At 44.9% G+C, this 19901-nt stretch overlaps 1 protein-coding gene across 4 annotated transcripts in view; it reads right to left on the bottom strand.

The window, feature by feature from the left end:
* The window catches only part of GREB1 (growth regulating estrogen receptor binding 1), a 97830-nt gene that overhangs the window by 21058 nt on the left and 56871 nt on the right, over positions 1 to 19901 (bottom strand). For all 4 annotated transcript variants that reach the window (XM_083606949.1, XM_083606952.1, XM_083606950.1 and 1 more), the window contains 12 exons: positions 16794 to 16976; positions 15364 to 15507; positions 14184 to 14297; positions 10127 to 10249; positions 9692 to 9844; positions 9360 to 9545; positions 6932 to 7282; positions 3447 to 3575; positions 2927 to 3052; positions 1619 to 1816; positions 1357 to 1537; positions 512 to 704 (listed from right to left, as the gene is read on the bottom strand). In XM_083606949.1, the coding sequence (XP_083463075.1) occupies positions 512 to 704; positions 1357 to 1537; positions 1619 to 1816; positions 2927 to 3052; positions 3447 to 3575; positions 6932 to 7282; positions 9360 to 9545; positions 9692 to 9844; positions 10127 to 10249; positions 14184 to 14297; positions 15364 to 15507; positions 16794 to 16976 (2081 nt within the window). The remainder of the gene's footprint in view (positions 1 to 511; positions 705 to 1356; positions 1538 to 1618; positions 1817 to 2926; positions 3053 to 3446; positions 3576 to 6931; positions 7283 to 9359; positions 9546 to 9691; positions 9845 to 10126; positions 10250 to 14183; positions 14298 to 15363; positions 15508 to 16793; positions 16977 to 19901) is intronic.

The following is a 19901-nucleotide window of genomic DNA, read 5'->3' as shown; positions in this document are numbered from 1 at the left end:
TTGCACTACAGAATATGTTCTGGGATACCTCAGTCAGCAGAGCATGAAACTCTTAACCTCAGAGTTGTGGGTTTGAGTTCCGCATTGGGGGGGGGGGGCGGAAATACTGCATTGCAGGGCGTTGGACTAGATGACCCCCATGGTCCCTTCTAACTCTGCAATTCTGTTATCCTTTATACCCCAGCATTTTGGGGGCGCTGCAGATGTACTAGAGCACAGATAATATTACGTGTTGTTTTGTAATCAACAGATCCCAAATCACACCTTCAATAAGGTTCTGTTTTGGTAGGAATAAAAGTAGAGGGGAGAGAATCAGGGGGTAAAGGAAAAGATAAAGGGATTCAGAAGAGCCAAGAGAAGTGACCGGAGATCAGCAAACACGGATGTGAGCCCCATCATTTTGCATAACAGCTTTGCTTTGGAACATAATGCTGTGGTCGTTAACAGCCAGACCAGGCATTAAAGGGAAAAAAGAAAAAGCTCCCATAGATCCTAAGAGTTAACTTCTTACATTGTTGTATAATGACGGCCAGTGGATTTCATTATAAGGGCTGATGCGTGTGTGTTGCGTCTGCAGGGCATAGGGGAAGGAAGTCACGTGAAGCGTCACGATATTTGGAGCGTCTTTCACCTCTCTGCAGTTGAGCAGCCTGTCCACGAGCCCCATGGCGGGATCAGACTGAGGATAAAGGCTGTGAACTGCACTGTAAAAAACAAAAAACAAGCAAATGAGAGTGCACAATGTTACTATATGGCCAGTGCTCTTTTTCTAGAAAAGGAGGTGCCGGAACTCACCATGAATGCCTCCCTCTTTCTCTTAGAATGGCAACGGAACCCACCTGAGAAAGGCCAGAACTGAGTTCTGGCGAGTTCCCCCTGGGAAAAAAGCCCTGTATATGGCAACCCCAACCTTCTCTGACCATTGGCCATGCTGGCTGGAGGTGATGGGAGACAGAATTCAACCTCTGGAGGGCCACAGGTTCCCCATCCCTGACACAGGGTAAAATTGATACATATGCATCCATTAAAAACAACAACAACAACTATCAAAAGAGTGATCTTTGGGTCACCTTTAATGAAATTATTACTATTATTATTATTATTATTATTATTATTATTATTAAAAAAGCACTTTACTACTCAGACACTGAGGATGCATTTTTGACAATGACTGTACTATAAAGAACTGGAGTTGTATTAAGGAAAATTGTTTGTAGTGCAGCTGTGGTATCACACAGCCAGTGTCAAAGGAAGCAGGTTTGTATTTGGAAATGATTGTACAGTGCAATATAATTGTCTATTGCAACCGGTGTCTCATTGCTAACATCATAATCTGGGAAGTGAACTCTTTCTTACCTTACAAGGTCCCAGTGAGCATGGTCATGGATCAGCACAAAGAGCGTGTGTGGATTCTGCATCGAGTTTTGTAAGAAGGCTTTAAACTTAGTCTGGGCTTCTGCATCGAGTTTGACCACATATTGCTCCACCCTCTGCTTGGTAAGGTGCTCCTTCTCCAAACCAAGTTCCAACAAGACACCTAAAGGAAAACAACGAATGACAGTCGAAAAGCAAGCGCTGCCAACTGTGATTTTTGTACGTGTTTTTCGGCAACCAGTACCTGAATGCCAGAGGTGGAACAGCGTCTGCTGATAAGTCACTTCGGAAGGAGGGACGCAGATCAGAAAATCGACTTTCTCAAAGGAACCCAAGTCAAGGTTTTGAGTGCTGGAGTCTGCAATGGAGCAAACATGGGAAAGCAATTTCTGAGCCACTGCAAGCTGGAAGGGGCGGATCTGATGGTGCTCAAGGTTATAACCTAGAGGGGGAGAGAGAAAAGAATGGTGAAAGAGAAAGAGAGTCAGACCTTAACTTTATTTATAGCATGAATGTTATAGAGAGCCATGCGAGATATGGAGCAGCACACCTAAGTTTGCTTCAGCTCTCTGCTCTAGAACATCATGACCTGATCACGTGATTCCACAGGGGAAGATATGCATGGAGGATCTTGCCTTGGAGCAAGGAGCTGGGGCCGCACGGAGGCAACTAGGGGGTTCTCAAAGAGCTGTAAGGTATGTGCAAGAAAAACAAAAGGCCCTGTTACATAGGGGAAAGCATGAGCCCTCTACAGTGGTACCTCGGGTTGCATACGCTTCAGGTTACATACGCTTCAGGTTACACACTCCACTAACCCAGAAATAGTGCTTCAGGTTAAGAACTTTGCTTCAAGATGAGAACAGAAATCGGGCTCCGGCCGCATGGCAGCAGCAGGAGGCCTCATTAGCTAAAGTGGTGCTTCAGGTTAAGAACAGTTTCAGGTAAAGAACGGACCTCCGGAACGAATTAAGTACTTAACCCGAGGTACCACTGTATTCCGCATGCATTTTGCAGTCTGCCCTTTTGTCAGAGTTGCTTCATTCATGCCTTTTTCTAAAGAAGGCCTGTTTGCAGAATTCTCTCTGAATATTCCCTACCATTTTGTGTGTGTGTAGCGGCCCCTGTTTTCCCTGTCCAAAGCTCCAGAATAACACCAGATTCGTGACATTGTGGAAGATGGAAAATAGTGAGCAGGGCACAGACATAGCTGTTGTTTGCCACTGCCACTTCCATCACCATTAGTTGAATAAATCTTTTACGGGGGAAAGCTGTGCTCTCGCCACTACTAATGGCAGGACCTTCTTCCAAGAAACTCTTGGCGACCTGCTCCCCACCACCAAGAGGTTTGGTGAAATGGCCCCAATTTCTCCACCCACTGCTTGCCAAACAAAGGGTGGGAGCACCCTGAACGTGGAGCAAATGCGAGTGTGTACACAGACAGGGTCTTTGCGAGGCGAACGTTCTACTCCAAATGCTTTGGAGGAAAGGAGTGAGAGGGACACAATTCTGAAAAGGCAAACGTTCTCATATGTTACATGCACAAACCACTTACTCGCGCAAACAGCTGTTCCAGCTGCATCCCCCGCTGCTGGTTTGTTCACTAAACCAGAGAGCGGCGATGAAATGTGGGACCTGTTTTCTTGATGAAATTTGTCCAGCAACACATCGACATCACCATCTGGCAGAATGAAAGGGAGAAGAAACGGCCGCCATTTTTGTGTTATGAAAACCATTTAAATCTTAGCATCTCCCAAGCCGTGTAACCTGTGCAAAGCAGCATGACAGCCAACAGAAAGGCTAGGCCCCTGTTCCTTACATAGAAAGAGAAATATTTAAAGACCGTGGATGGGCTCTGGCATGAAATCCTGCAAGTGCAGGATGTGAAACCCGGGGTGAATATTCTAACGTGGCACTTGGTCGGATTTTTGATAACTGAATCCTGAGTCTGTGCAAGCTGCGGCAACTGCTTAACAACTAGATTTTAAAACCTTGTCTATACATAGACACCCATGGTCTAAGTTCTCAGAAAGTCTTTCAGACAAATGCCTCTTGATAGATGTCCCATGACGTACCTGGGCAGAGAGTACTGAAGAAGGCCCCCAGAGCCTCTACTTTCCCTGTAACGAGTTCATAACTAACTTCTTTCTGGTATTCCGCTGGACTGAGCATGCTTTCAGATAGTATTCTTGCTTGGTACTTCCCTAAGAGACATAGGAAAGGGGGGAAGGGGTTCACATGCAACTGAGACACTTATACATCTAAACCAGAGTTTTCAATCAGTGTGCTGGGGCACCCTAGGGTGGCTTCAATGATGGTCAGGGGTGCTGCAGGCAACATTGGCCTCTGTCCCTCCTTCCCTCCCTCCCTCTGATGCTCTCTCATGTCTCTGCCTCCCAAAGGCTTGCATGGTTGTTTATTGCAGCAGCCCTGGCTATAAGCTCCGCAAGTGAACGGTGCCTTTGGGGTGGCTGTGGGGGCAGCTCAGAGACAAGGGATGGCAGCAGCAGCTGCCCGGAGGACTCCCAAGGAGAGGGGAGAGGAAAGGAGGCTGAGGGAACACTCCACAAGGGAAAGTGTTCAAAAAAGTGTGAGAAACTGCCAGCTCTGTAGGCAAGGGGAGACATAACTGGGCTCCTGAGCCCCACAGGGGTACCGCAGATAGAATGTAGTTGGTCAAGGGAGCCGTGGCCTCAAAAAGGTTGAAAACCTCTGATCTAAACACCTAAAGGCGCATGATAACCCTCCCACCAGATGTCAAAGAGAACAGCAATTACCAGACTTTTAGAAGACATCTGAAGGCAGCCCTGTTTAGGGAAGCTTTTAGTGTTTGATGTACTACAGTATTTTAATATTTTTTTTGGAAGCCGCCCAGGGTGACTGGGGAAGCCCAGCCAGATGGACGGGGTATAAATAATAAATTATTATTATTATTATTATTATTATTATTATTATTATTATTATTATTATTATCTTCCTGAAACTAGGCCAATCTGGGTCTGGTTGGTTTCTGGATGGGAGATTACATCAGCTGCCAATTCCTTGGAAGAAAGTGGGGGGGTAACTTTTCCCACTAACATCTGCATTATCATATACTATGGCCCCACAGATTTTGTCAGAGGCTCAAAGAAAAGTAAGGAAAGCAATGGCCAAACACAATCTTTAGGATCACAATTTAATTTAGGTACACCATTATGTTTTTCCCCACAAATGTGCTTACAACTTTTACTAGAGGTAGAAAACATGGTGACTCCCAGATGTTGCAGGTCTCCAACTCCCATCAACCGCTGCTAGGATAGCCAATGATCAGGGATTGTGGGTGCTGTAGTCCAAAAAATATCAGGAGGGCACTACATTGGCTACCCCTGCTTTATAGGGTCACTCTACCCTACTTCGCTTCACCTTCTTTGGCCATTTCAGGTGTTTCTAAGTGACACCTGACAGTCAATTCCCTCCTGAAAATAATTCAGAAACCTGGTCAAACACTAGTTTGGTCAAACACTACAGCGGCTCCATTTCTGGCCACAGGACAGTGTGGTCATCCAGCCAAGCTAAAGTTGGATGAAGGGGGGCAGTAAAGGCAGCCCACGTGGTGTAGTGGTTAGAAAGCTGGACTAGGACTTGGGAGACCAGGGTTCAAATCCCCACTCAGTCATGAAGCTCACTGAGTGACCTTGGGCCAGTTACTGTACTACTGCTGTGAGAATAAAATCGCCAGAGGGAGAACCATATACACCACCACAGAGGAAAAGTGGTATATAAATGTAAAATTAAGGGCTCATCCAGATTTCCTTTACCACTGAATCGGAGCAAACAGCAATCCTTTGAAAACCTGAATTGTTCCAATTCAGTGATAAAGAATGGGTTTTCCTAGGGAAAGCGGCAGGGCAATTTAAAAAGTGTCCAGGCGCGTAGCTTTAGAGTGCAGACCTATGCGTGGCACAAAAGGAAGCCTGGGTGAGCCCTTTGTCGGATGCAAACCTAAAGAAAAGACCGAAGACCCAAATATGTGTGCAGTGCAAAGACAGAATATGCTATATAAAATCATTGGCTCCAACTGCCTGTCTTCCAAGGACAGTCCCAGATTTACAGAAGCTGGCCCGGTTTCTGATTTGATCCTGGAATGTCCCGCTTTTCCTTCGGATGTCCCTATTTTCATTGAAAATTGAAGGATATGGATTTAAGTGACCCCCCAAATCAAGGAGATAAGTAACCTCATACAAGGAGATAAGTACCGTATTTTTCGCCCTATAGGATGCACTTTTTCCCCTCCAAAAATGAAGGGGAAATGTGTGTGCGTCCTATGGGGCGAATGCAGGGGGGAGGCAGGCAGGAAAAGCTCCCAAAAGCCGCACACAAGCTCCGCGCGACTCTTGCGGCTTTTCCTCAGGAGGGACAAGGGACTGACGCGGCCAGTCAGTCCCTTCTCCCTCCTTGTAGAAAAGCCCACAGGAGCCGCGTGCTCCTTAAAGGGTGTGCAGCTCCTGTGGGCTTTTGCGGGAGGTGGGGGTATTGCCATAGCCGCACGCAGCCTCTCCCAGCTGGAGAGGTGGCGCGCGGCTATGGCAGCAGCCTCTTTAGCCGCGCGCCATCTCTCCAGCCCGGAGAGCGTGCGCAGGGCTAAGGAATAGCCCCGCGGCCCTCTCCCAGCTGGAGAGGTGCCGCGCGGCTAGGGCAGCTGCCTCTTCTGTTCCTCCTCCAGCTTCGCTTGAAGGGTGCTGCGCAGTTCTCCCTCTCCACGCAGCGCCTCTCCTTCGCAGGAGAGGTGTTGCACAGAGAGGGAGAACTGCACAGCGCCCCTTCAGCCACGCGCCTGCCTGTAAGCTGGAGGAGGAACAGAAGGGTCTCCTTCTATTCCTCCTCCAGCTTCCCAGCGAGGCGCCTGTCCTGCGAAGCCGGAGGAGGAGCAGAAGGGTCTTCCTCTGCATCCCAAAGCCTGGGGCGGGCTGAACTCAGCACGCCCCAGCAGCTCTCCGCAAGCTGTGGGAGCCCGGCGCGACTTCGCGCTGGGCTCCCACGGCTTGCGGAGAGCTGCCTGTTATGGGGGCTGGGGTCGGGGAAAGCTCTGGCTTCCCCCGACCCAGCCCCGTGCCTGGGGGGGGGGATTTTATTCCTTTATTTCCCCCCAAAAAAACTAGGTGCGTCCTATGGGCCGGTGTGCCCTATGGGGCGAAAAATATGGTAACCTGTACAACCTTTGGTAGGCATCTGAAGGCAGAACTATATAGGGAAGTTTTTTTTAATGTCCAATGTTTCATTATGTTTTATATATTCTGTAAGCCACCCAGAGTGGCTGGGGCAACTCAGTCAGATGTGTGGGGTATAAATTAAAAAAAAATATGATGGTGGTGGTGGTGATTGAATAGGACACCCCTATTTTCATCAGAGAAATGTTGGGAGGTATGCAAACGTGCTCTCGTACATCACCAGGTATATGAAATTCTACTTTGTACATGCCAACAGTTAAAGCCTTTTGCCCATTAGCCTGCTAACAGCTGGGGCAAAAGCCGCTCCATAACAAGAATGCTAGAAAGGACCACGTATTGCTTTAGCAGCTCACCTGTTACAGCAATGCAAGAGTCAATAGTTCTGTTTCTACAAGCGCATATGATCACCACATAGTTGGTCTTCACTAGCTTTCCCTCAACGAGCATCTTAAACATTTCTGAGAGCCCCTCCGCTAAAGAATAGTTGCACTCAATGATGTGGACACTGTCATTACATGAGCTGGCTGCCAGTCCCGCCAGCCAGGGAAGCTGAGCTGATGTCACTGGGGCAATTGGGCCAGGAACCTGAGGGAAAGCTTGTGGGATGGCCTGTTGGTATTGACGAATTTCAGAAAGATGAGACTCCCGCCATGAGCGCATGAAGATCTGTTCCAAGTCCTCAATCAAAGGCACCTGGTCTGAAGCTATGGAAACATCAACATGGCATCAAAAGCAGGCAAATGTTAGGACTTAAATCTACTACCAAAACTAGGTCTCCCCTTGCCGTGCTCTGGGCATAATTAAAGGATTAATGGTTTTGGGTTCACGCATGTCACGCCACAGACTTTCCTAAACTACAGCAGAAATGATCTGTTGCTTTTGCACCAGCCAAGACAAATTCTGCAGCATGAAAAAACCACCCGCAGATCTTGTGCTCTCTATGTCCTTTGTAGGCAAAATATGCAATCCCCAGGTAACTCAAATGGAACTCCACAGTGTTCAATTTGCATCTTATTGTAAGTGATAATTCTAGTCCACATAGCAATGGATAATATCAGGAGATCATAATGCTTGGTAAAATATGGAGATACATTTAGAAATTATTATTATTATTATTGCTTTGAGAAAGTTTACATCTTTCTCATTAGAGGTTCCACTATTACTATTTCTAATTTCAGTGCAGTTATACTACCAGAATTTTGACAGATACAATCAGACTTGTTCATATTGCCCTCATTTTTAAATCTGCACTGGCTGCCTATTCACTTCTAAGACATATTTAAGTTGCTGATGCTTACCTATAAGTGGCATGGGATACAAATACCCGAAGAAGTGCCTATTAGGTGAGTCAACTCTGGCTTGGGTGGTGGTAAGGCACTGGGTAAGCCTAGATCTTTGGTGGAGGGGAAGTTGGAACCTCTGCCTGCCCCTCCTTGGGAAAGGGTATCCTGTTAAAAGGATCCAGGAGGAGTGGCTCTGTCTGATGACCAGGCTAGGGCATACCACTCCCTGCGGGGGGTGCCCTTAATTGATGTACCGTATTTTTTGCACCATAACACTCACTTTTTTCCTTCTAGAAAGTAAGGGGAAATGTCTGTGCGTGTTATGGAGCGAATGCCTACCGATGGCGGGGGGATCTGCTGCAGTCGTGAGCACAGGATCCATGGTTCCCCTTCCTTCCTTCCCTCCTCCGTCGCTCGCTTTGAAACAGCAAAGCGGGAGAAGAGCCACTGAGTGGGGAGGAGAGAAGGACAGAGAGCCTGCTTGCTTTAAAGGAGCAAAGCGGGAGAGGGGAGGAGCCTTCTCCCCTTATACCCCTCTTCAGCATTATTAACAGCATCCTTCTCCATCCACCCCACGCGTGTTCCTTGTCCCTTGAGTGCTTTTCCTTCCCTCCCCACTTAAAACGTGGTTACAGAAAACGTGGTTACAGGATTTTTGCACTGGGTCACCCCAAATTCACCATCAGATCACATAGCATGTCCATGGCTACAGCTTGCACCAAAAAAATCACGCACCCATTGTTGCCTGGGGCTGCAGTGGTGCAAAAACGTGGTTACAAAGCAGGGATTCACATGGATCCTCAGGATTTTTGCATTGGGTTACCCCAAACTCACCATCAGATCACATGTCTGTGGCTACAGCATGAACCACAAAAATCATACATCCACTGTTTCGTTTAGAATATTTTTTTTCTTGTTTTCCTCCTCTAAAAGCTATGTGCGTGTTATGGTAGGGTGCGTGTTATAGAGCGAAGAATACGGTAAGTCATAGGGCTCCACCCCTGGTTTTGGTTTACCCTTAGACGCACTCCCAGCAGACAGGCTGGAGTGGAATAGGAACTGCTTACCCAATGCCTACGCCAAACCAATCTCTACTGTAACCAATAAAGCTGTGGCCATATTCAAGCCAAAAACCAAAAATGCTGTTGTCCTGTGTGTGGTTATTCATCCCTGTAGGGAACTGTGGGATCACGGGGTCTTGGCACGCAAATGCCTATTCGCTAAGTAGTGGGCAGGATCCACTGTTGACAGAAGCCTTGTGCAAGGACTTGTGCAACAGGGTGATCCCCTCTCCTGGGAATTGGCTCAGGGAGGGTTCAGGAGAATCCCCAGAAAAGCACATGTTTGGGAGGAAAGGGGGATTGTTCCATTTGGCAAGCTTGCACATCTGAAAGGACTCTACTTTGAGTGCCCCCCTCAATGTCTTTTTCAATTACCATTTGTAGATCTGCCTATTCATATCAAAATATTTGCTCTCGTTTGATGGAGGAAAACTCACCAAGTTGAACGAGGTAATAGACTGTGAGTAAGAGCTGCATCTCCTCTGAAATTGGCTGCATTGTGGAGGCACCATATTGTTCATAAGCCCTAGAGAGAGACTGCGCGTTCTTGTAACACGTATACAAAAGAGGACTCACTACGACATCACTAAGGTTCCCACAAAGGTAAGGAAAATTTCCATGCCCTGTGAAACAAAGTACAACTTTTTAGATGCCAGGTACCCAAGGCAAGATAACTGAATGTCTTAATAGTTTAGGGTTTTTTAAAAAAGAAAAAAGTAGGCCACACTTGTTTTGAAGTGCTTATCGTATACAATATGTGACACGTTACCTTTAAATATGACGGGCTTTGCTTTAAATATTTTAAGCAAGTTATCAGGAACTGAAACTGGCTCTCCAGAGGCCACCATTGGAGAAGACACTGGTCCTGCCACGGCAGTGTGAGGTAGGCAGGACAGCCCTCCGCCTCCGCCTCCTCCTCCATCTATGAATCAATTTAGAGAGTTTAACCAGAAATAAATGACTGCAGCATAGATACTTGTTAAAATGTGCTGGATGAAGGGGGAAGGACAACAATCCACTTCCACTTTCAAACCTGGTCACAGCACCGATTGCTCCTGTCAATGCTATCCTTCCCAACCCAACAACTTAATATATCAGCTGTCAGAGCTCTTAGGTCTGCTAATTTACCAGCAGGCATGCGCCCAGAGGCATTTAAATCATCATCTCCATCATCATCATCATCATCATCATCATCCTCACTTACCATTTTTGCTTCTACTTGTGAGTGGTGGATTGGGCTGCAAATTCCAGGCTTCATTGGATGATGGAGACTCAGGTGACCATCCTTTGTGGCGTTTTTTAGGAGGCCCTGGGTTGGCTAAAGTGCCTAGATAACATAAACAAGCCAGAAACTACTATTTTAAAAGGACACACATCTTTCGGGAAAAGCACATGCCTGAACACAGAAATAGTTTCTTTCTCTCTCTCTCTCTCTCTCTCTCTATATATATATATATATATTGCTCTGCCTCTGCACAGGCCCAAGGCAGTATGCAAAAACTAAACACATACAAAAAATAAAACCCCAGCCAATATCAATAGTACTCAATCTATGTTCGTTCAACAAACCATGAAGCAGATTTTCAAAAGTTAGAAATGGCACATTGCATCACCAGCAAATAACAGCAGAGAAGAGCATAGGTCCACAGCAACTCCTAGAGAAGTACTAGAAGATACAAACAATAGAGGATGGAGATGCTTACCTGACCTCCCAACACGTGAGTTCCTGCTGCTTATTGGGAGGGAGGAGGAGAGGAAGGTGGCACCAGGGTGGTTAGCTTGGTGCAAACTCACCAGCCAAGACAATCTGTTGCTCCTGCCAGTGCATTTTCACCACACCACCCTCCCTGCCACCTCACTCCTCTTCTTCCCAGGAAAACAGCAGCAACTCCCCTGCCAGGAGGTCAGGTAAACACCTCCCCCCCTCCACACTGCCTGCTACTGGTTACAAAGAATGCACAACGATATTAAACAGTATCATAGACAATATGAAGGAGAACAAGACCTGGATTTACCATTTTCACTGGCAGACCTCCATTGTTTATACTGTCCGTTTCTGCCTTCAAAGTGAAGACAGTAGCATTTGAAAAAGAAACACAGTACACCAAATGCTGCACCAGATAGCAACACCATTATTTTAAGATCAGGTGTCTGCTGCACACTCATATAACCGGCCTTACCTCTTGGGCAAGGGAATGGCTTACATTGTGAATATTCAACCTTATTTGATGGCTATTTGAGTAAAGCATGGCTTAGGTCCAAGCTGTCTGAACTACCATATTCCCTCATACAAATCTGCCTGGGTTTTGAGATCTTTGAAGGAGGCCCCTTTCTCTGTCTCACCATCCTCACACACACGTTTGATGGGGACATGGAAGAGGGCCTTCTCGGTGGCTGCTCCCAGACTCTGGAACTCCCTCCCTAGAGCAGCTCCCTCCTGGTTGTCCTTCCGCTGACAGGCAAAGACTTTCCTGTTTCAACAGGCCTTTGGGAACAGGCTGCTTTTAATTAAAGGGCTGGCACCGTGCTGTTTCTAGTATAATTATTGGAATATATTAAGCATATACATGTATAAATATTTAATGTTTAATTGCATTTTAATGACTGACTTACTATGTTTTAGCAGTTCTTATCTGTAAGGTGCCTCGAGTCCCCTCAGAGAAAAAGGTGAAATATAAATAAATATATCATAATAATTATGATATACCAGAATACTTTCTGAAATAACTCCTCCTTCAGCCGCCACAACAGCATGATGCCACTTTTTTGCAAATAAAGTATAATGTGCTATCACTGGGTATTGTGTTTCCCTGTTCCCATTGCATTGCAGGTAACTGTTATGTCCTCCGTGGACTATCCTCAAGGCAGGGGACTACAGTGGTGCCTCGGATTAAGAACTTAATTCGTTCTGGAGGTCCGTTCTTAACCTGAAACTGTTCTTAACCTGAGGTACCACTTTAGCTAATGGGGTCTCCTGCTGCTGCCAGGCCACCGCCACATGATTTCTGTTCTCATCCTGAAGCAAAGTTCTTAACCCGAGGTACTATTTCTAGGTTAGCGGAGTTTGTAACCTGAAGCGTCTGTAACCTGAGGTACCGCTGTATTTAGATTGCAGAAGTGGTGAAACTCCTGTTCTCCAATCTTCAAAGAAGTCACATGCAGCTGTTAAAACTCCAGCAAAACCAAAAAATCTTCCATGACTAGTTTGGCCTTTAACGAATGCAGGTTTAGAACCTTATGCTAAACATTGGGGGGGGGCTCTTTTATTTACATTAAAATTCTACCACATGATGGCAGCACGAACACTTTCAGCCATTCATTTATCTTTCCCTAGCAAACCCACAGGGAAAAACCCCAGGGTCAATCAAACACGAGTACTGTAAATCCCCTGTCAGGGTCTCTACTTGATGTATGTAAGCAAATTTGATAGCTATCTTCTTTTTAAAAAGGACTGAAATCAATTACCCAAATGAGCAAGTGATTTGGTTCTGTCCACAAAGCAAAGTTAACCCCTGGCTAAGCAGATGAAGAAATGAAGCAGCTTGCCAGAGCTGTCTAGTAAAGATTGCACTAATGTTTATTGTCCTGTACTTGTTCTATGAATAGGAGACTTTGATTCCTGGCACTGTGTACTATGTTCATGGAACAGTTACAGCACAAGAAGTGTTGCTCTTCACCGAAAGTGCTAGATTTAATTCCGGCAGCCCAGAACATTAAAGTGTGTCCTTGTTAAGTTTGTTCAGAACTGGCACATGTACTGATTTAAAATAATTCTCAGAGCAGGGAGGGCAATCCGTTTCAGAAAGATTCAGCTGACCTTAAAGCCATCTATTTAGAAATTAAGTCTCATCTGCTTCAATGGGGCTGCCGTACAAATAATGGTTGCAAAATATACCTATTATTTCAGGTGGCATTATATCAGTAGGAACAGTGGCTGAAATCCCCACTGTAATATTTCTTGCTGAATTAATTCACAACATGAAATCAAAGAACTGCATTTTAGTTTTAAGGACTCATACACCGCCCTTCAGTAGACGTATTTCCAGAGCATGTCATTATAAAACAGCAAAACTTTCATACTGCTAGAGCACGGTTTCCCAAACTTGGGTCTCCAGCTGGTTTTTTTGTTTTTTGTTTGTTTTTGACTACAACTCCCATCATCCCTAGTTAGCAGGATGATGAGAATTGTAGTCCAAAAACAGCTGGAGAAGCAAGTTTGGGAAACCCTGTGCTAGAGGTTCAAAGAACACCCACCAACCAAATAAGCTAGAAATACTTAGGAAAAACTGAATGTAACGGCAATGTTAAAGAATAGAGAACAATATGAAGAAGGTAAATGAAGTTTATTAACCAGCTATGTAATAAAGAAATTAGGAATATCTGGTGGCCAAGTGGCATAGTTGCTTTTCCTGATGCCTAGAAGAAATTGTACATTATTTTTAAAATAAGTTTCGTATACACTTAGTCCTCCAATCAACTGATAGTGAGAGAATGTCTATCTTTGTGCGCTTTCTAAGACTTTTACAACAAAACAAACAATAAAAGAGGAAAATATGCAATAAAAGTACAAAATACATCAAACAATAAAATGATAGCTGCAAGTGAAAGGTGCTGAAAAGGCATCAAAATAGGGGCTAAGCAAGCCTCTCAAAGGCCAGCTTTCCAACAGAGGGGAATATCCATTGCTCTGGTCTCTGGTTCCACCCAGAGAATATGGCCCCTGAAGATTGCCCAGAAAGAAATTTGGCCCTTAGGAATGTGCCACACCACAAATGCCATGGGGCTGGGCAGTACTCTTCAAGAAGCATCTTCTGGAATCAGTTCTCCAAGTTAACACTGCCCAACCACAAACTATATCCCTGCATATATTACAAAGAGGCTCAAGACCAAGCTCCGATGAGGCTCATATGTGCAGTGTAAAAGGCCACCCATAGCGCCATAGGCAGGTGTTTTACCTGCTGTTAAGGTACGAAGCAATTGTATGGACAAATCAGTACCAGGGACAGGGCCGTTGCAGTGTTGCCGTGTTTCTCCCTTGAGAACAAACACCACCTTGCCTTTAAGTAGTTCCCAAAGATTCGTTTTACACCACCAAGTTTTGAAATTGATCTTATTGTTGGGCCCTGTATGTGTTTTAAATCTCACATTTTATTATATTTATTCAACCATTTTGTTTTTAACGTGTTTATTGTTAAACTGCCTTGTGAGGGCTTGCCCTAAAGGGTGGGGTGGGAATATATTAAATGCATAAGCAAAGGTACCTAATACTGTTGGTCTCGTCATGGAAGAGACATTGCTTTTCATCGAGTGTTGCTGGGGAGAGTCTTTGCCATTGTAAACTGGGAGGCTTGCTGTTGTTGGCAGGTGGTCAGGCGCTAGGTCAATGAGAAAGAGTAATTTTAGAGGGGCTTTCTTCATCCGGGTAAAAATGCATGGCTTTCAATAATCCAACAGAGCAAGCCCTTACTTGCCTTAACAGTTCTGTGCTGGAAAAGAATGCCGAGGACTGAACACTGACAAGCATCCAGCAATCTTGCATTTGTCTACTCAGAAGTAAATCCCATTGGATTCAAGTGATTTGCTCCCAAGTAATCATGCATAGGGTTAAACCACAGAGCCTAGGACTTGCCGATCAGAAGGTCGGCGGTTCGATCCCCGCGATGGGGTGAGCTCCCGTTGCTCGGTCCCTGCTCCTGCCAACCTAGCAGTTTGAAAGCACGTCAAATTGCAAGTAGATAAATAGGTACCACTCCTGCGGGAAAGTAAACGGCGTTTCCGTGCACTGCTCTGGTTCACCAGAAGCGGCTTAGTCATGCTGGCCACACGACCCGGAAGCTGTACGCCGGCTCCCTCGGCCAATAAAGTGAGATGAGCGCCGCAACTGGACCTAATGGTCAGGGGTCCCTTTACCTTTACCTTTAATCATGCATAGGGATGCCGTCTTGAAATGATAACTCGGTTTTTAAAAAACCTAATGGATATTATCCAGAAAAGGTCTTCATGCTCTTGTCAACAGAAATGGCTCCAGCGACAAGAGGAACTTCAGTTGCTTTCTAACATAGCCAAAAAGGCAGTCACAAGCCACCAGCTCGTCCTGCATCATCTCACAGTGAGTATATTTTAGGGCTCGCCCACACAGAAAGAGTCTTTCTCAAGGGCTGCATATGTACCACATATAACTGAACTCCACCACACTGCTCATGCTCACACATAGAATGGCAGCTGATTGCAATCCACAAAGACATCTTGTTGTATCTCCACCAGCAGCTATCCAAGCCAGTCTTCCCCAAACTGGTGCCCCCCAGATGTTCTGGGCTACAACTCCCTTCAGCCTTCTAAAATATCTGGAGGGCACCAAGCTGGGACCGACCAATCCAATTGGTTCTTGCATGCATGGAAAGAAAATGGGAGACTGTGACATGCTAGAGAAGATTCAGTTACCCATCTGTTGCATCCCTGGTTGAACAATGGGATGTGCGGCTATAAGTGGCTCGTTCATGACAGGTGCTGAGGAGCCTGTATTCTCTGGAGGTTGGAACAACAGGTTGGAAAAAGTGCTGGATGAGGGCTGCCGGCTTCTGAACTCTATCAAAGCAAAAAACAAATAAGATGCTGCTTATTCAGTGAGAACTGCTCACTTTAAATCTGCAAACCTTCTACAAAAGTTGAACTTCTGTTGTTTTAGCACAAGGCAGATTCACATATATTAGTTCAAAGTGGGGGGGGGACAATTGTTGTTCATATCTGATAATTGGTATTTACATCAATCTGGCCGTTTGTAAGTAGTTCGCTTTTGCCCAAAGAGTTCAAAGCAACATTTTAGCTCCATGACAATTCAGTGAGGTAGGTTAGATGAAGGAAAGTTAGGCTTTGCCTAAGACTAGCCAACAAAGGTCAATTCATATTTCTTACATATAAACATCTGGGTTGTATCTAACAAGGTTTTACTCAGAATGAACCCACTAAAATAAATGGATCTAAGTTTGTCATGCCCGTTAATTTTAATAGGCTAACGCCGAGTTAGAACAATTGTTGGATACTGCTTGCAGTTGTAAACTCTATGAAGCATAAAATAAGTATACACATCTGGAAATTGACAGCAGGTGTGTACCATGGTGCCATAGCTGCCCCTTGATGTGCTTGTACAACATGTCCCTATGGGTTGCCACACATGCATCTCTGTCTCATTCCCTGCAATGTTTGCCAATGTAAGCATGAATCTACAGCATATTTCAAGAAGTTGTTTGTTCACTCTGCCTTTGGACATCTGTTAATATTCTAACCAAATGCTGCACAATAGTTCTTAAGGTCAGGGAGCAGACTTTTTCGTTTATGCTTGGATAAAATTGAACACCATTTTGAATCAAGATGGCAGACTGCACCTTTCGAAACTAGACTGAATTTTCAGTTTCTTAGAATTCCTGAGCAATGCCAGGCACAAGGCAGCTAGTAAATATACAAACAGCAGATTTGCTCATCCCAAAAAGTGCAAATTGGACATGAGATTTGCAGCAGCACAAACACTGGAACCTGCACTGCCAACATCAAAATCCAACCACAGTGACCTGATTTAGGCATTTACCTAAGTGCCTAAGTGAGTGGGCTTGTCCAATCCTTCCTTCTCAAAAATAAAAGGGAGGAAGATTGAAAAACTCACCCGTGTATATGGACACATTCTACTGCAGGCATATGGAAGCACAATGGCTTCCACTCCCTGCCCCTTGGTTCAGAGTAAATGCGTACATTTCTTTTAAGTATTTTTATTGGGCTTTTAAAGAATTTTCATTGATTCAGATTTATTTCTAAGGAGTCACATATCTAAACCTCTGGAGGAATTCCAGAGCTCCAACGGGACAGGTTCATTATCTCACCTGCCCCCTTCCAGCAGATTGCAGGTCCTTTGGTAAGAGTTCCCTGTGCATTCCTCACCAGATAATACTTTAAGTGTTTCTGTTTCTTGGGCTGAGTGGTCAGCTTAAGATTGATGTGAATGGAAAACTCAGTAAAGTAGCAGAAGCCTTTCTTGCCGCAGCCGATACAATTGCCAGAGAAACCTGATGAAATAAACATACACAAAGATGGGAGAGAGATAAGCGACATAGTACAGATAATGCACTTCCAAGTTGTTTGGCGTGGCTGGTGGGAATTTATTTATTTTTTCCTCGCGTGTGCACACACACAAAAAGACACATAAATGTTGCACGGGTGTCAACTGTTTCTAAATAAACGCCTGCATTTAATAACTCCCCCATCTCTTTAATTTGTAGTTTTAATGACATCTTGGAGAGGGATGGAAATCCCATTTCTCTTTGTTAAGAATGCCAGACAGACCAATCAATAGAGTGGTGGAAATGGGAAAGAATGACAAATTGATGTCATGGGATGGCTACAAAACTTGGTTACACATTTTAGTTTTTAACAGTAGTGACCAGAACAATTAAAGACCTATTCACAGGACCCTTTTAGCATGTGAGTAACTTGGGGAAAATTTGTTCTCACGTTGATTTCTAGCCGCTTCAACTTTCAGGGTACTTGTCCTATGCTTCCACTAGGATTAGGCTTTTCAGACATCTGCAGCCATATTTCAAATTCCAAACATTGCCTCTATTTTGTAGGCATCTTATTCAGGACTGAGTCAAAGTCAGGTAGGGAAGCACATTTCATGAAAAACATCACCCTCATGAAACACACATACCCTCCTTAGTTTGGCAATTGTTTGGGGAGGCCTGCATTCAAAGTAAGAGCAAGAAACACAACATAGAATTTGATTGGGTTTTGTGACATCACCCTACAGCCAAATCTGATTGACTACATAGTATAGTCAGGAAACCTATTCGGAGTAAGCGTCATGCTTTCTCTCCTCACTCGGATCTGGCATAATCCGATGTCATTGTGTTGCTGACTATCAATGACTATCAATCATGATAGCAATTTAATGTTGTGAATTTTATGTTGTGAGCCTGAGATCTATGGATGAAGAGTGGTATATACGTTTAATAATAATAATAATAATAATAATAATAATAGGATTGTCTGACATTTCAAATAAACTTGCACTGAATCTGTATATCAGGGGGTAACAAGCAGTGAACAGTATGTGAAAGCAGGGGGTTGTGAAACGCACCCTTTCACCTTGAAATATTTTCATGGGTGAGTTTGGAGCAGCCTTACTATACTATGATATTACAGCATGCACAGGGGTCAAAACACAACACTAATCTTACCAGCAACTCAATAAATGGGATGCTCATTGTATGTAATGCCTCGGTTATACACAAACATCTGGACCTAGCACATAATAGGAGAGGGCTGCTCATTCTGTAAGCAAGCTAAATAAAGCAGATTTTCCATATACATTGTAGATATGGCAAAGGTCAGGAGAGCTGAGCTATCCAGTATGCGTTCCAATTTATCTATGTCACAAGGCTGAGCCTGCAAGATGGCTAGAGATCAATATTTGTAGTCTGACAGATAAAGCCCTTTCACCTCTAGGTCATCAGTTCAAAACCAGCCTGCATCAAGAGTGACCGAAGGCTGTTACAATCTGATGAGTGTTCAGTGGTCTATGTTAATTACATTTGGCTGACTCCACCAGACCTCATCTGAGAGACTAGCATCCCTCTTGGGTGCTGTGACATTTGGAGGAGGGAGGCCAAGGGCAGGTGGGGGGCGGGGAGAACTACGGAGAGGGAGAACAACTGAGCCCTCTATATTACATCTGGTCCCTCTGTGTCAGCTTCCAAAGTTCCATTTTCCTGTTCATGCTTTACAAACGTCTGAAGATATAATGCCAGAATGTGGTAATGGCCATCAACCTACACAACAACGAGACAAATTCGTGGAGGATAAGACTATCAATGCCTACCAGTCACAATGGCTATATGTTGGCATCAGGATCAGACAGAGCATGTACTAGTTGCTGGGAAATAACAGCAGGAGAGGGCAGTTACCCTCATCTCCTACTTATAGGATTTTTAAAGGTAAAGGTAAAGGGACCCCTGACCATTAGGTCCAGTCGTGACCGACTCTGGGGTTGTGGAGCTCATCTCGCTTTATTGGCCGAGGGAACCGGCGTTCAGCTTCCGGGTCATGTGGCCAGCATGACTAAGCCGCTGCTGGCGAACCAGAGCAGCGCATAGAAACGCCGCTTACCTTCCCGCTAGAGCGGTACCTATTTATCTACTTGCATTTTGACGTGCTTTCGAACTGCTAGGTTGGCAGGAGCAGGGACTGAGCAACGGGAGCTCACCCCGTCGCAGGGAATCGAACCGCCGACCTACTGATCGGCAAGTCCTAGGTTCTGTGGTTTAACCCACAGCGCCACCCGCGAACCCACAGCGCCACCCACAAATAGGGGCATCTGTTTTTACTCACTATGGGGAGAAATAGCGCTGGACTCTATAGGCCTTTGGTTTGATCTAGCAGGGTTCCTCTTATATTCTTAATGGCCATATACATTCAAAATGGAAGGACCACATTTCATAGTTGACCCTGACTTCTGGCCATTACAAAGATGTGTGTGATTTTAGCCGTTTTCTGGATATTGAATCTTAACATGGCAGACCCTCCAAGTGTCCCTATTTTCCAGGGACAGTCCGGGATTTACAGAAGCCTTCCCGGTTTTTGATCTGATCCTAGAATGCCCCTAGAATGCCCCTTGCCTTAGGATGTGCCTATTTTCATCAGAGAAGTGCTGGGGGTGGGTATGGAGTTATGGGACCCCCGTGCCTAGGAGATAAGTAAATTACAACTTTTAGAAGACATCTGAAGGCAGCCTTGTACTGTATAGGGAAGTTTTAAAATGTTTAATGTTTTATTGTGCTTTTATATATATTGGAAGCTGCTCGGAATAGCTGTGGCAACCTAGTTAGGTGGACGGTGTATTATTATTATTATTATTTATTACATATATATAATATATAATATATATAATATATAATATATATAATATGGGATGGTCATTCCAGTTGCTGTACCTG

This window comes from Podarcis filfolensis (assembly GCF_964270895.1).
Source record: "Podarcis filfolensis genome assembly, chromosome: 3".
In the NCBI taxonomy this organism is placed as follows: domain Eukaryota; kingdom Metazoa; phylum Chordata; class Lepidosauria; order Squamata; family Lacertidae; genus Podarcis; species Podarcis filfolensis.
The sequence above is the reverse complement of the archived record's forward strand: the minus strand, read 5'-3'. Positions and strand labels throughout refer to the sequence as shown.